The sequence below is a fragment of the Microcaecilia unicolor genome, chromosome 6, assembly GCF_901765095.1.
Source record: "Microcaecilia unicolor chromosome 6, aMicUni1.1, whole genome shotgun sequence".
NCBI lineage: Eukaryota > Metazoa > Chordata > Amphibia > Gymnophiona > Siphonopidae > Microcaecilia > Microcaecilia unicolor.
This window is the reverse complement of record NC_044036.1, coordinates 83,754,716-83,769,796: the sequence shown is the minus strand read 5'-3', so window position 1 is coordinate 83,769,796 and position 15,081 is coordinate 83,754,716. Positions and strand designations below refer to the sequence as shown.

Here is a 15,081-nt window from a genome sequence, read left to right as displayed (position 1 = left end):
TCCATCTGTGAGGGATCCTCCGGCCGGTATAACTGCTGGTAATAGTTTAAAAATTGTTCTAGAATGTCCTCGGTCCGATCCACTACCCTACCAGATGGATCTGGAATACTGGTGATGTTATTACGGTTCGATTGTTGTTTTAATTTATAGGCCAGGAGCTTACTCGCTTTGTTATTAAAGGCATAATGTTCTTGTTGGACCCGCTGGAGCTGAGTCTGAATCTCCCCCAGCTCCAACGCAGACAACTGTTTTCTGGCCTTATGGAGTTCTCCCTGCTGCTCTGGGGTGGCCTGCTTTTGTTTCAACAGAGTATCTAAATGTTGTATCATAAGTCTAAGGGCTCGTTCTTTGTCCCTGTTATCTCTATTCAAGTGGGCTTGCAACGATATCATTTTCCCTCAAAGCACAGCTTTTAAACTTTCCCATAAAATCCCTGGTGCTATTTCCGGGGTGTCATTAAATTGAAGAAATTCCTTCAGTTCCCCCTCAATGTATTTAACCTGAATTGGGTCTTCTAGTAGACTGTCCGGAAATTGCCATGTTTTAGACCCTCTGGACACCGGATCACCCCGTAGGAGCAGAGTAATAGGGGCATGATCTGACCACATGCGTGTCTGTATCTCCGTGGAGACTACCTGCGTAACTATGCCTGTACTCCCCATCCACTATCTATACGGGAATATGTGCTATGTGGAGCCGAGTAACATGTGTAATCCCTCTCAGTCCCATGCAGCACTCTCCAGATATCCACTAGCCCCCATTGATTTAGAAACTGAACCAGTCGATCCCTCTCCGCCTGAGCATACCCTGCTGCCCCCCCTGTATTATCTATGTCAGGGTCCATGGTCACATTGAAATCACCTCCTAGAATAACCTCGCCCTGAACACAATTCAGCAGGTGCGTGCTAACAGATTCAAAAAAATTTCCTTGTGCTATATTTGGGGCGTATATATTCACTATTGTATAGGTGTGGGTGCCCTTCTTAACCACCAGTATAACAAAACGTCCCCCCACATCCTTCTTGATAGTCTGAACCTCCCATGTCTGCCCCCTGTTTAAACAGTATCCCCACACCTGCTGTCTTCCTCTGCAATCTATTAGAAGCCATATATTGATGAGGGAAGTCAGCGGTATAGAGGAGGTGTTCATGGTCAACCAGCAGGTGTGTTTCTTGCACTAACAGAATGTCTGCCCCAACCCTTCTGGCCTCCTTAAAGAGCCTCCGACGCTTAATGGGAGAATTAAGCCCGCGGGCATTGATGGATAGAAACACTATATGCGCCATCTTACTCTCATGGGATCAATCCCCCCTGCATTCCACCATATCTTATAGCTATCCCTACATGAGTTGTGAGAATACATTGTCTTGTAAGTTACCCTACCCCTCCCCCCCTCCCACCCCCTGATAGACTCGGTGGGACATCTACCCACCCTTGTAGTTGAGAGAACGGTAACCTCTAACAAGCCTACAAACAGTTAAAGTATGCATTACAACAATTTCTATACAACAGACACACACACAGCCACCTTGTCACCCCTATGGGCTCACTTTGTATCCTGACCATCAGCAAGTTTGCCCCTTAGTAACCAGCTCAGTCCATCAGGTCAAGTCTGCGGTATGCTTTGGTAACTTTTGCTCCGACTGCTGCCGAGTGAGGCGTCCTTTGCCTTTGCAACCCGGGTCCAGCGCTGGTGTTTCGCTCGTTTCTCCGGTGCGATTCTTTCCTCCATATTTTCCATGGGTCCCTCCACCTCCAGCCAAGCTTCACGTGCTTCCTCTACAGACTGAATCCTATACCATTTGCCTTCCTTGTTATATGCTAATGCAAATGGATGCTGCCATCTGTACACAATAGCTTTATCCCGGAGAAATCTTGTATAACTTCTAAGCTCTGCACGCCGTTTCATTATTATTAAATTTCTTTATTAATTTTAAACATTACAACAAGAAAATACTTGTTATTGAAATACAGCCATGATTCATAAGAGGAAATTAAACAACATTTAAGGAAATATCGTACAATTATACAGATATACAAATCGTATTCTATCAAATTCCTATAACATAAATTTTTTTGCTTCATTAGACCACATTAAGGTGAGAGAGGGGTCGGTGGAATTTAGAGAGGATTTAAAACAAGTATTTATTAACAAAATTAGGAAAAAAAAAAAAAGATAGTGGCTTAACATTCCCACGTTATATTTACAGTATATCGTTACTGCTGCCTTGAATCAAGAAATGATTTAAGGTGTTCAGGTGAATAAAAGGTGTATTTAATCTGACCCAATTTAACAATGCATTTACATGGAAATGCCAAGAAGAAGTTCCCTCCTATATCAGATGTTTTTGATTTTAATGCAAGGAAAGCTTTCCTTCTTTGTTGGGTAGATTTCGCTACATCAGGGAAAATCTGAATCTTAATTCCCCCAAAACAGGTTTTCAAGTTCTTAAAATAAAGTTTCATTATATTATTCAAATCCTGTTCAAAAATGAATGACACAATTAAAGTGGATCTTTCAGTATTTTCATCCAATGTCTGTTCCAGTATTGCTGAAATATTATTTAAGTCCAGATTGACTTCTTGAAGCTCTTGTTTTTTCCCTTTCTCTCCCTTAGGAACAGGAATATAATATAATTTGTTTACTGGCGGAATAGCTTCCAAAGGAATTTGTAAAACTTCGTTCACATATCTTTTGAACATATCATAGGGAGTAATCCCAGGGAGATTAGGGAAATTTAACAAACGTAAATTTAGTCTTTTATTGAAATTCTCAATCTGTTCCATCTTTCTCCGAATGTCTATATTGTCTTTAATCACAGATAATCTAAATTCCTGTAAAGAGTCAACATTCTTTTGAACACTTTGAATTTTTTCAACAGTTTCTTCTTTAATTAAATCCACTTTAGAATTAAGTTCTTGAAATTTACTATTAAAGGCTCTAATTTCACCTGATGTCTGATGTAAAGTTGTATCCATTTCATTCAGCTTCTTCCAAATCATCTCAAGATTTACCTCCGGTTCTTTTCCTGAGGCTCCTGCCTCTGCTCTTAGCGTCTTCCTCAACGTTTCTTGACCCTCACTGGGAGCAGCAGCCAAAACACTTCCGGTAGGCTGCTGCTTCTCAACCAGACTCGTCGATGACGCTGGGCACGGAGGTTTCAGCATTGCTGGTGGTGAAAGAGACACCTCCTCTCCCAGCATGGTCTCCGCCTCTCCCGAGGGCCACACAACGGGATCCATGTCTCTGTTTCTGTGGGAAAGTGGCGAGAAGAAGCGCTCGAGCCCCGTGTGGAACGGGGAGGACGTCGAGGTAGGTGGGGGAGCTAACCTTATAGACCCCTTTCGTTTGGTAGGCATCGTCGCGGAAAAAACTTTAGCGCCAAACGGGACCCCAGAGCTGCCTCTCGACGCGTCCTGCTATGCCGCCATCTTAGTTCCGCCCCGAGCTGCACGCCGTTTCAATGTCAGCGGGGATAAGTCCTGATAAAGTTCAATGGGAAATGATTCCCATGTTATAGAGTTCTTTCTGCGGGCCTGCCTTAATATAGCTTCCTTCATTTTATAATCCGACATGCAGGCGATGATATCTTGAGGCGCATTGGACCGGACCCGGGTCAGAGCTCTATGTGCCCTATCCACTTTGATATCCTGTGGGTTGACCTCCGGGCTATTTTCTGATAAGAGCATACTTGCAATTTGCTGTATGACTTTTTCACAGTCAAGATACTCCGCTTGTTCCGGGACCCCTCTGATTCTAATATTAGATCGTCTTCCACGATTTTCCAGGTCCTCAACCTTGTCCATAAGGGTTTTGCTTAGCTCTTGTTGCTCTTTAAAAGCTGTCTCTATCGAGCTCAGGGCCTCTTGCTGTTCCTCCATTCTCTCATCCAACTCCGCCACCCGCCGGCCCATGTCGCCCAGCTCACCACGCAGCTCCGCTGCAAGCGATGTAAAGTCCTCTCTGACTCCTTTAACATCGAAGCGGATCTCCTCCAGGAGCGCGCGGAACGCACTTACAGTGAATTCGCCCTCCATATCTGAATCGCTGGATCATGCCTCCAGTCGCGCCTGCTCGGCTCGCGTTTCTCCCGTCACGGCCGCCATCTTGCCAGCGGAGACCTGTGGCTGGTAAGTAAAAGCTTTAAGCGACTTCCGCGGTGCAATCGCCTCCTTCCCCGACATGATTAGCGTCTCTGCGCCTTCTGGTTAACACTGATGCGGACTGTGTTGTGTAATTCGGCGATTTTCAGCTGCAAACTAGAAAACTTCCTTCAAGGCATACAGAGCTCCTCACTCACGCCGCCATATCGTAGCGTGACGTCACCGCTCTCATGATAGAGACATTTAAATACCTTTATGGCATAAATGCAGAAGAGGCAAGTCTCTTTCAAAATAGCTCTTATTTTATGAGAGAGTTGATATACAATTCTTTGGAAGATATGTCACCTCCAGCACACAGTTCTGAAACTTGAAATCATGCTGCTGGGAAAAAAATCTGCTACGAGGCTCAGAATAGATTTAATGGCTGAAGCAATACATTATTCAAAAAATCTTTACTGTTTTCTTTGTATACATTTTGGAAAATAGATTATATCTCAAAGGTAAGATGATTTCACCTCTGATCTATTCATGGAAGGTTTAGAGTGAAGCTGATTTAATCCAGAAGCACAAAATTTCTTATCCACAAACAGTGCACTCTGTCACACAGTTCTCATAAAGTTTATGGTAAAGTTGAAAGCAGAGGCTTACTTGGGCAGTCTTTACACTAGAGCCAACAACAAAAGGAAAAGCTTTTATCTTATCTCATGGGAAAACTGTTGTGCTGTTGGGTATAAATCATAACAGAGATTCCTCCTGCCAGGTCATTACAGCAGTAGAATAAATCCTGAATTTTTTACTGCAGGTTTCTAACCTCCACCAGCGGCCACAGCTGCTGCCTTTGGCATAGGAAAAACAGCCAGGCCAGCTGAAACCCTCAACAGCAAAATGTGACCACTAAATACAATATAAAGGACCTCACATTAGAAAAAGAAACATGCGGACAAAATCTGAATTGCAAGCCCCAAGAAGCCAGGCTCAGCCTCAGCATATCATTAAATGCTGTAAAAAGAAGTAATAATAATAATAAACCAAGAAATGCATTTCCTCATCTACTGACTAAAGTAAAGAGACCTGAGAAATGAACATGGGCAATGTTGACATTCCAGTCACTAAGGGCTTCTTTTACAAAGCTGCGCTAGCAATTCCCAAGCGGCAAATGAGAGGAAGCCCATAGGAATTGAATTTTTCTGTATCTTGATTTGAATTTTTCTGTATCTTGATTGTTTTAGTTTTCTAATCAGGTTGGTTCTGGGCTTTCCGTGCCACTTTTCCTCTTATTGTTGTTTATTTTATAGTCCTTTACTAGGGGCTTTTTTCCATTTCCTGTTTCTTTTCCCCAGTCTTCTTCCCTTCTCTCCTACATCTGCCTCTGCAAATGATCTTTCCCTTTCATCTTTTTTTCTCCATATCTTTCATCAGTCTCTAAAAATCTACCCACTAGTAGATTTTTATTTCTCCACTTCTTTTATCTTCTTGTCTTCCATCTCTTCTTTTTAACTTCTCACCTGCTTCCACCTCCCACTCCCATTTCCACAGTTCTGTCATTCTCCCCCCCCCCCCCCAACCCACCCCCAGGCTTCTATTCTCCCTATTTCACTTACTCTCAAGTCCTCATTGCCACCCATTGTACTCATTCTTCCACCATCTATCTTCTGTCTTCTCATTCTCTCACCAATTCTTTCCCATTCATTCATTCTCTCTTCTGTCTCCATCCCCTTTCTTCTATCTCTTAACCCCTGAACTGCCTCCCATTCATTTCCATTTCCACTCTCATCCCCTTGAAAGACCCATTCCCTCTCTCTGTCTCTTACTCTTTCCATGGCCCCCTTTTTTTTTTCTATTGCCTGGCAAGCTCTTCTTTGCCCCCCAAGTCCATCAACTCATTTCCCCATCCTTCTCCACCTTTTCACCATTTCTCACACTCTATAGCTATTCTAGCAAACACCTACTCATACCCCCTTCCACCCATTCACTTTGTTTTCACTTTCCTCCTAATCCCAGATTCCCTTCTCTCACAATCACTACCCAAGCCCTGAGATCTCATGCTCTTGCTAATCTGAATCTATGCTCTTTTGCTCTGTCAGTCCCTGAGTCCATTTCTAACTCTAAGCCCATGTTCTTCCCCCATTCTCATGCCCCAGTCCCAATATGGTCGAACCTGTTCCAACAAGGGAAAAAGGGAAGGGATTTTACTCCAAGTATTTCATGGTCTCCAAGAAAAAAGGAGGATTCTGTCCCATCCTAGACTTCATGGACCTAAGCAAATATTTGACAAAGGAAAATCTCAGGGTGGTCTCCCTGGGCACCTTAATTCCCATGATCCTGGAAAATGATTGGCTATGGTGTCTGGACTTAAAGAATGCTTCTGCCCACATTCAGATACATCCTAGTCCCAGGAAGTATCTACAGTTTCAACTAGGAAAACACCACTACCAGTAATGTGCTCTGCCTTTTGGCCTAGCCTCAGTTCCTAGGGTGTTCACAAAATGTCTTGCAGTAGTTGCAGCATCACTACGCAGACTGGGAATGCATGTGTTACCCTACCTAGAAGATTGACTGGTAAAGAGCACATCACAGGAAGAAACGCAAGTATCTATGTCCAGAACTATTCAGGTGCTGGAGCTGATAGGGTTTGTCATAAACTACCCAAAGTCCCATCTGCTTCCTGTACAAAGATTGGAGTTCATAGGAACCATGATAGACACAGTTCAGGTCTGGGCCTTCCTTCCAGGCCAGAATATGGATGCTTTAATCCATAATGTGCTTCAGATTTGCCAGAGCCAACAGGTCACGGCTTGGCAGATGGCCTCAACTGTCCATGTGACACCCGTGGCACATCTCCATTTGTGACCAACCCAGTGGACTCTAGCTTCCCAATGGTCACAGGTCACAAGCCACAGGGAACCTAGTGGATGTCATCACTGTCACTCAATTTGGCAAAGGGACTTCCATTTCAAATTCCCCCTCCCAACAAGACACAACAGATCCATCCAATCTGGGGCAGGGAACTCATGTAGATGGGCTCCACATTCAGTTAGTGGTCCTCCCAGGAGACTCAGTTGTACATAAATCCTCTGGAAGTATTGGCAGTATGGAACACTCTAAAGGCTTTCAGAGATCAGCTGATGCACAAAATTATTATCTTTCAAACAGACAACCAGATTGTAATATACTACATCAACAAACAGGGAGAAACGGGATTTGTACCTGCTGTATCAGGGAGCAGGAGTTGTGGACTTGGGCATCTGATCCACGACATGGTGCTCAAAGCCACTTACCTGGCAGGAAAGAGCAGTTATCTCCCAGGTAGGTTGAGCGGGGTGATGCAACCATACAAGTGGGTGCTCAACATAGGCATAGCCTAAGAGATCTTCCGAGAGTGGTGCACCCCCTTGGTGGATTTCTTTTCCACTCATTTTAACGACAAAGCCTCTCAGAACTGCTGAAACTCAAGCAGGACCAAGGGACTGTGATCCTCATCTCCCCCTACTGATCGAGGGAGATATCGTTCCCTCTACTTCTGCAGCTAGCCTCCAGAGAGCCATGAAGACTGGAGTGTTTCATCACCCAGAATGAGGGGTCACTTTTGCATCCCAACTTCCTAGCCCTCACAGCTTGGGTGTTAAGAGGTTAGACAATGACTGTCATCAACTGCATGAGGATGTTTTCCGTGTCCTGCTTGCTTCCATAAACTATTCCATGAAGAAGCTGTATAAGTTCAAATGGAGAAAGTTTGCCTTCTGGTGTGAGGGCAAGGCCTAGATTCCTTTTCCTGGCCTACAGAAAAACTGCTCAAGTACCTTCTACACTTATCAGTGTCTGTACTCAAAACCAACTCTGTTAGGGTTCACCTCAGTGATGTCACTTACCATTAGCATGTAGAAGGTAAGCCCATCTCTGTACAGCTTTTAGCTGTCTGCTTCATGGGAGGCTTGCTATTACTGAAGCCCCCCCCCCCCCATTGTCCTGTGTTGTTCTCATCCAGATGATGAAAGCACTATTTGAGCCATATGACGTTTTTGACCTGGAAAGTCTTGTTCTTGGTGGTGGTCACTTCAACCGACTGGTTCAGTGAACTCCAGGTTCTAATAGCTGATCTACTTTACCCAAGATTACATCACAGTGGAGTAGTTCTCTGCACACATCCTAAGTTCCTTCCTAAGGTGGTGTTGGAGTTCCATCGTAATTCAACATTTTTCAAAAACTCCATGCCCGTCTGATGAAAGCTCACTGCACACTTTTGACACTATGACCTTCTACTTGGATCAGACTAAAGCCCATAGACAGTCCACCCAGCTTTTTGTTTCTTTTGACACTAACAGGATGGGTGGCAGTCATTGGTAAAAACACTTTATCCGACTGGCTAGCAGGCTGCACCTCCTTTACTTATGCCCAGACCAGGGTGAATCTGGAGGGTCATGTTATGGCTCATAAGGTCGGAGCCATGGCTGCTTCAGTAGCCTACTTGAGGTCAGTTTCCTTAGAAGAGATTTGCAAAGCTACATGTAGTCATCTGGAAAATGATTGGCACACATTTACATCTCACTACCGTCTCATATAAGACTCCCAATGCAACAGCCAATTTGGTCAATCAGTCCTTCAGAATCTTTTTGGAGTCAAGAATCCAACTTCACTCCCTCCCCCCAGATCCACTTTTTCTTTCTGATTCAGGCTTTAATAAAATAAAGATTAAAGTGCAAAAAAACAATGTGGTTTGGCCTTAGCCTGTTGCAGGCCTTGTTTTCCCACTTTTTTTGTTTCAAACAGCCTGGTAGCTAGGGATTTCCATATGAGAGTGAGTATATTATGTCCTGCTGTCCCCAGAGAAAGCGAAATTACTCACCTGTAGTACGTGTTCTCTGTGGGCAGCAGGACACATATTCTCACATACCCACCTACCTCCCTTAGGAGTTGCACTCTGTCAGTTTTTATATTAGACTGTCTGGTCCTGTGCGGCAGTGGTGGTGGGTAGGAGGGTGTGCGTGCATGTGCAGTGCAGTCTTCCAAAGTTTCTGGAAAAGGTGCTGGAAAGTTCTCTGCCTAGGCTCCATTGGATGACATCACCCATATGTGATTACATGTCCTACTGTCCTTGAAGAACATGTGCTACAGGTGAGTAACTTTGCTTTCTCCAAAATCTCTGTAATTTTTAAAACGTATCTTTAATCTCACTTATTAGATGACCCTGGTTATAAATGACTGACTAAATCCACCCCTGTAGATCTCATCATTTTAAGAAAAGCATGACTGTCGGACCTTGCATGCAGTGGGCCCAAAACTAGGACTAACTTGGTAGTTATCTTATGACCTGGACTCATTTGGTAACTTTTGCTATGTTCCCAACATTTTTTACTGGTTTTCTTCCTGGAGGAGATTATAAATGGGAGAGATTCCCAGGGATAGTTGTTAAACATTATTGCATTTATTAAGGAAACATTTATTCATTGATTCTCTTAGTATGGAGCATTATTCATGATGGACTACTGTGTAATTAGCATTACCAAAGCTTTGTACTACAGTCTCAATTTCTTACTTTTACAATGATGATGTGTTTATGTTTTTTGTTTATTGCAAAGCTTTATATATTGCCCTTCAGAAAATATCACAGTGGTTTACAATACCTTTATGTGCTCTTTCTCTTCCTTCTGCAGGGTATTTGCCTATACACTACGCTGCAGCCTGGGGCCAGTTAGATGCACTGAGAACCTTAGTGGAACTGGGAGCAGATATTCATGCAGTTAACTTCCTGGATGAAATAGCACGAGATATAGCGTTCCGATATGCCAAACATGACTGCGTAGAGTTTCTAGACTGGGCAGGTAAAGCAAATACTGGATTTTCCATAGACAGGCTTTTTCGCTAGACAAATGTTTAGCCTTAATTCTGGATTTTCAGTAGACAGTCTTTTTCACTAGACGAATGATTAGCCGCAATTGTTTAAAGATCCTCTCCCAACTTGTGCAAGGCTGAGACAAATCCAGCATGGACAGACACTGTGAAAGTTCCTGAGCTCCTGCAGATCCTAGCAGTGCTCTTCACATTATCACCGTGGTCCTGATTTCTCACTCAGCTCCACCTGCCTGTCCTACTGTGAAAATGCAAAAGACTTTAATACTTCTGACTGGGATATATATATATTTTTTTTTTTTATTACATTTGTACCCCGTGCTTTCCCAGTCATGGCAGGCTCAATGCGGCTTACATGGGGCAATGGAGGGTTACGTGACTTGCCCATATATGTGACAATCTCTGGGGAAAGGTGACTAAAGTCACCACACACACAAAAATTAGGTTTGAATGAATTCTGTTAGAGCAAACAGTTTGTAATAGAACAGTCCAAACCCCATCCTTTTAAGTGAAAAAATAAAAAGGTTACAAGAAGTTCAAACATGTGACATGAAAAATTACCCAGTCTCAACATTTTGGATCTGCTACTTTAGTCACCTTTTCCCAGAGACGGTCACATATTGTAGAATAACCCTGCAATGCAGCATATTCTGCTAATGTAATCCTGAGATGAAAGAATCCTTAATTCCCATGACTTCTCATAATTATGTGTGTGGTGAAAGAAACTACCCTCCAAAATAATTTATTTGTATTATTTGTTACATTTGATGGATGTGTGCATATTTCAAACCTTTTTAGACATGTTTTTGAGGATCAATCATCTGTCCGTCCATCAGTACATACAACTTTGTTTGCATGGTGCATAAAGAGACAGAATTCTGCAGGCACTGAGTTGCACACTATTGTGGCAAAGAGAGAGAGCTGGCAGAGGTGTCCAACCCCGTCTGTTGAACATTAGTGGCAGGTTTGCGTTGTATATTGATTTGTGCCTCACCTGCCCAAGTTGTGAGCAGCTGGCAAGTAGGGAATCAGTCTTGCCTGTTGAAGAAGTGCAGAGAGCAGAACAGCAGGCAAAAAGCCCAAACTATCTGTCTTTATAAGAAAAGGAGATACAAATAGGGGAGGGGGGACTAAATTGGAGTAAGGGGTGACAGAGCCCTCCCATCCATTGAAACTATTTATCATTCTTAAATCACATCCCCTCCTTCCTATTCACTCCCTGTTTGCAGCAAGGTTGCCAGGAGGGGGGTGGGGAGGGGAAGTTACCCTGGGTCTGGTGGTCTCCAAAGAGGTCATGGCACCAGGGTCTGTCTCCTGCTCCTGTGTGTCGGGACCCAGGTGATTGCGTTAAAGAAATAACCTGGGTCCTGGCACACAGGAGCATGAGAATAACAGACAGGAAAGAGCAGATGCAGGAAGGTAAGGGGGGGCAGGGGCGGCAGCCTGAGTGGAGCGGGTAGAGGTGGCGGTGGCCCAAGTGTGTGTGGGGGGGGGGGGGAACTGGCGGCTCTGCCCTGGGCCCGACTGTGTCTCTCGACAGCACTGCTTTGCAGCAGGGCATACTCAGCTTTTGCACACTTGCTTAACCCACTAATAAGCTCACATACATTTACTTGCTCATGAGCCACCCTCCTGCCACAACTTTCAAACACTTAACACATCTGACACTTATATACCCATGTGAATGACGATAAAAGAGCAGACCAGATAATCAGTCTTATCATCTATTTTATCACTATAACACATGGATAATTAAAAAAACAAGCTCGACGTGGCCATGTTTTGCCCTTGAATGGGCTGCATCAGAGGCAAGAAAAACTGTTAAGATAACTAAATGCATAGGGAATTCATGTTAGTAAAATTAAAAAAAAACCCAAACCATAAGTAAATCTAAATGGAATCTAATAAGCATTTAAAACCAAAATTATACATGTACTAGTAAAAGAGGCCCATTTCTGGAGCAAATGAAACGGGCGCTAGCAAGGTTTTCCTCCCCAACACCCCCCCCTTCTCCCTCCCTCCCTCCCTACCTACCTGCCGACCCCTTCGTCGTTCTGACGCCATTGCTCCGCACCTCCTGAACGCACCGTACGCCATTGCTCTGCCCTCGGTGTGTGACGCCATTGCTCCGCCCTTGACGTCATCACGTTTGATGCGAGGGCGGGGCCCCGAGACTTGGCGATTTCGGTGGCTTCACCACCACGAACCCTTCGAACCCGTTTTGAAGAAATTGACGTCAGTGGCTTGGCTTCACTGAAGTCAGTGTCTTCAGAACGTTGAGGGTGAGTTTTATTATATAGGATATTACTACTACTACTACTACTTATCATTTCTATAGCGCTACCGGACATACGCAGCGCTTCACACTTGAACATGGAGAGATAGTCCCTGCTCGATAGAGCTTACAATCTAATTATGACAGACAGACAGGACAAGTAAGGGATAAGGGTTAGGACAGGCAGGACATATCAGGGATAGGGGACAGTTGAAGGGTTAGGTTTAGGAGTTAAAAGCAGCATCGAAGAGGTGGGTTTTTAGCTTAGATTTGAAGATGGCCAGAGATGAGGCTTGGCGTACCGGCTCAGGAGGTTTATTCCAGGCATAAGGTGCAGCAAGATAGAAGGAACGGAGTCTGGAGTTAGCGGTGGAGGAGAAGGGTGCAGATAAGAGAAATTTGCCCAGTGAGCGGAGTTCCCGGGGAGGAGTGTAGGGGAGATGAGAGTGGAGAGGTACTGAGGAGCTGCAGAGTGAATGCATTTGTAAGTCAGTAAGAGGAGTTTGAACTGAATGTGGAAACGGATAGGGAGCCAATGAAGTGACTTGAGGAGAGAGCTAATATGAGCATAACGACACTGGCGGAATATTAGTCGTGCAGCAGAATTTTGACACATTCTAATTAACATTCTAATTAAAACCATAATATAGCTTAAATAAAATTATACTGACAGTTCACACAAGTAAAAATATATGGAACATATATAAATGAATAACTTACTTCCCTTTTTACAAAGCCGCACAGCAATGCTGACATAGCTCATTTACTTTGAATGGGCTGTGTTGGCATTACCACACCTGCAGCCGCTAACATGGCTTTGTGAAAGAGGGGGTAATGTGTGCCACATGTAAAATGTTCATGAGAAGGTGAAAGTCCAGAACATACCCAAATGTTAATGAGAAGGTGAATTAAATTAATTAAAAGTCCCAAACATACCCAAAAGATCAGGGGTTAAATCTCTGGGCCACTTTTACCAAGCTGCAGCAAAAGGGGGCCGGTGCTGGCGTTGGCACATGTTTTACACGTTCACCGAGGCCCCCTTTTACTGCAGCTGGTAAAAGGGAATTTATTTATTGCATTTGTACCCCACATTTTCCCACTTATTTGCAGGCTCAATGTGGCTTACATAGTACTGTCAAAGGCGTTTGCCCAGTCGGTGGATAACAAATACAAAGTTGTATAGTGATCGTATGATGTATAAGTGGAGGGTCGAAATGAATGAAGATTGCGTGTTGTCCTGTGTGATCATAGTCATGCTGTGTTGGTAGGTGAAGAGGGTTACGTGGGGTCGTTGGGGTAGGCCTTTTTGAAGAGGTTGGTTTTTAGTGAAGTTCAAGTGGTCGTGGATTGTTTTCACAGCTTTTGGGAGCCCATTCCATAGTTGTGCGCTTATGTAAGAGAAGCCGGCTGCATATGAGGCATATTTTCACAGCACTTAGCCTTGCATAGTTCCATAGAAACCTATGGAACTTTGGAAGGCTAAGTGCTTTGAAAACGAGCCCCTTAAGTTGTTTTGTATTTCAGTCCTTTGCAATTTGGGTAGTGTAGGTTTAGGTAGGATCTTGATGATCTGACTTTGTTTCTTATTGGTACGTCTATGAGGTCTGTCATGTATTCTTGGACTACGCCGTATATGATTTTGTGGACTAAGGTGCAGATTTTGAAGATGATCCGTTGTTTGATTGGGAGCCAATGCAACTTTTCTCGGAGGGGTTTGGCACTTTCGAAGCGTGTTTTGCTGAATATCAGCCTGGCTGCTGTATTTTGGGTGGTCTGGAGTTTTTTATGAGTTATTCTTTGCAGCCCGCGTAGATTCCGTTGCAATAATCTGCATGGCTTAGGACCATTGATTGTATTAGGTATCAAAAAGTTGCTCTTGGGAAGAAAGGTTTTAATCATTTGAGCTTCCACATTGTATAGAACATTTTCTTTGTTACAGAGTTTCCTTGACTGTCGAGGGTGAGGTTGCGATCGAGTGTGACACCGAGTATTTTCAAACTGTCCGAGGTAGGGAGGGTATGTCCTGGATTATTTATGGTTGTGGGTTTGTATTTGTTGTATGGAGAGGAAAGGATGAGGCAATGCGTTTTTTTCGGTGTTCAGTTTCAGTTGGAATGAGTTTGCCCAGGAGTCCATGATGTTCAGACTATCATAGATTTTGTTGGTTATTTCTGTCAGATCATGTCTGAAGGGGATGTATATTGTAACATCATCTACATAAATGAAGGGGTTAAGGCCTCGGTTGGATAAGGACTGTGCCAGTGGAATCAACATCATGTTGAAGAGTATTGGTGATAATGGTGATCCTTGAGGTACTCCGCAAACTGCTTTCCACGGTGGTGATATGTTTGACTTTGATTTTACTTGATAAGGTCTGGTAGTTAGAAAGCCTTTGATCCAGTTAAGTACGTTTCCTTCAATCCCGAAGTGGCCTAGTATTCTTAGTAGTATGTTGTGGTTTACCATGTCGAATGCGCTCGACATGTCGAACTGGAGAAGGAGTATGCTTTTGCCTGTGGCAATCTCCTGCTTGAATTTGGCCAGGAGGCTGACTAGGATAGTTTCGGTGCTATGGTGGGATCAGAATCCCGATTGTGAATTATGTAGTATTGAGAACTTGTCCAGGTATTCCATAAGCTGTTTAGTCACTAAGCTCTCCATCATTTTTACTACTAATGGGATAGATGCAACTGGGCGGTCATTCGTGATATCGTTTGTGCTTTTCTTGGCGTCTTTTGGTATTGGGGTGAGTAGGATGTTGCCATATTCCTCAGGGAAGAGACCATGTTGTAACATGAAGTTTAGATGGGATGTAAGGTCTGCTATGAAGCGGTCTGGGGCAGACTTGAGTAGAT

The 15,081-nt window shown here is 43.8% G+C and overlaps 1 protein-coding gene across 1 annotated transcript in view; it reads left to right on the top strand.

The window, feature by feature from the left end:
• ANKRD45 (ankyrin repeat domain 45) overlaps window positions 1–15,081 on the top strand; it is a 137,343-nt gene that overhangs the window by 30,277 nt on the left and 91,985 nt on the right. Inside the window, exon 3 of the mRNA XM_030206524.1 lies at window positions 9,756–9,923. Coding sequence (XP_030062384.1) covers window positions 9,756–9,923 — 168 coding nt within the window. The remainder of the gene's footprint in view (window positions 1–9,755; window positions 9,924–15,081) is intronic.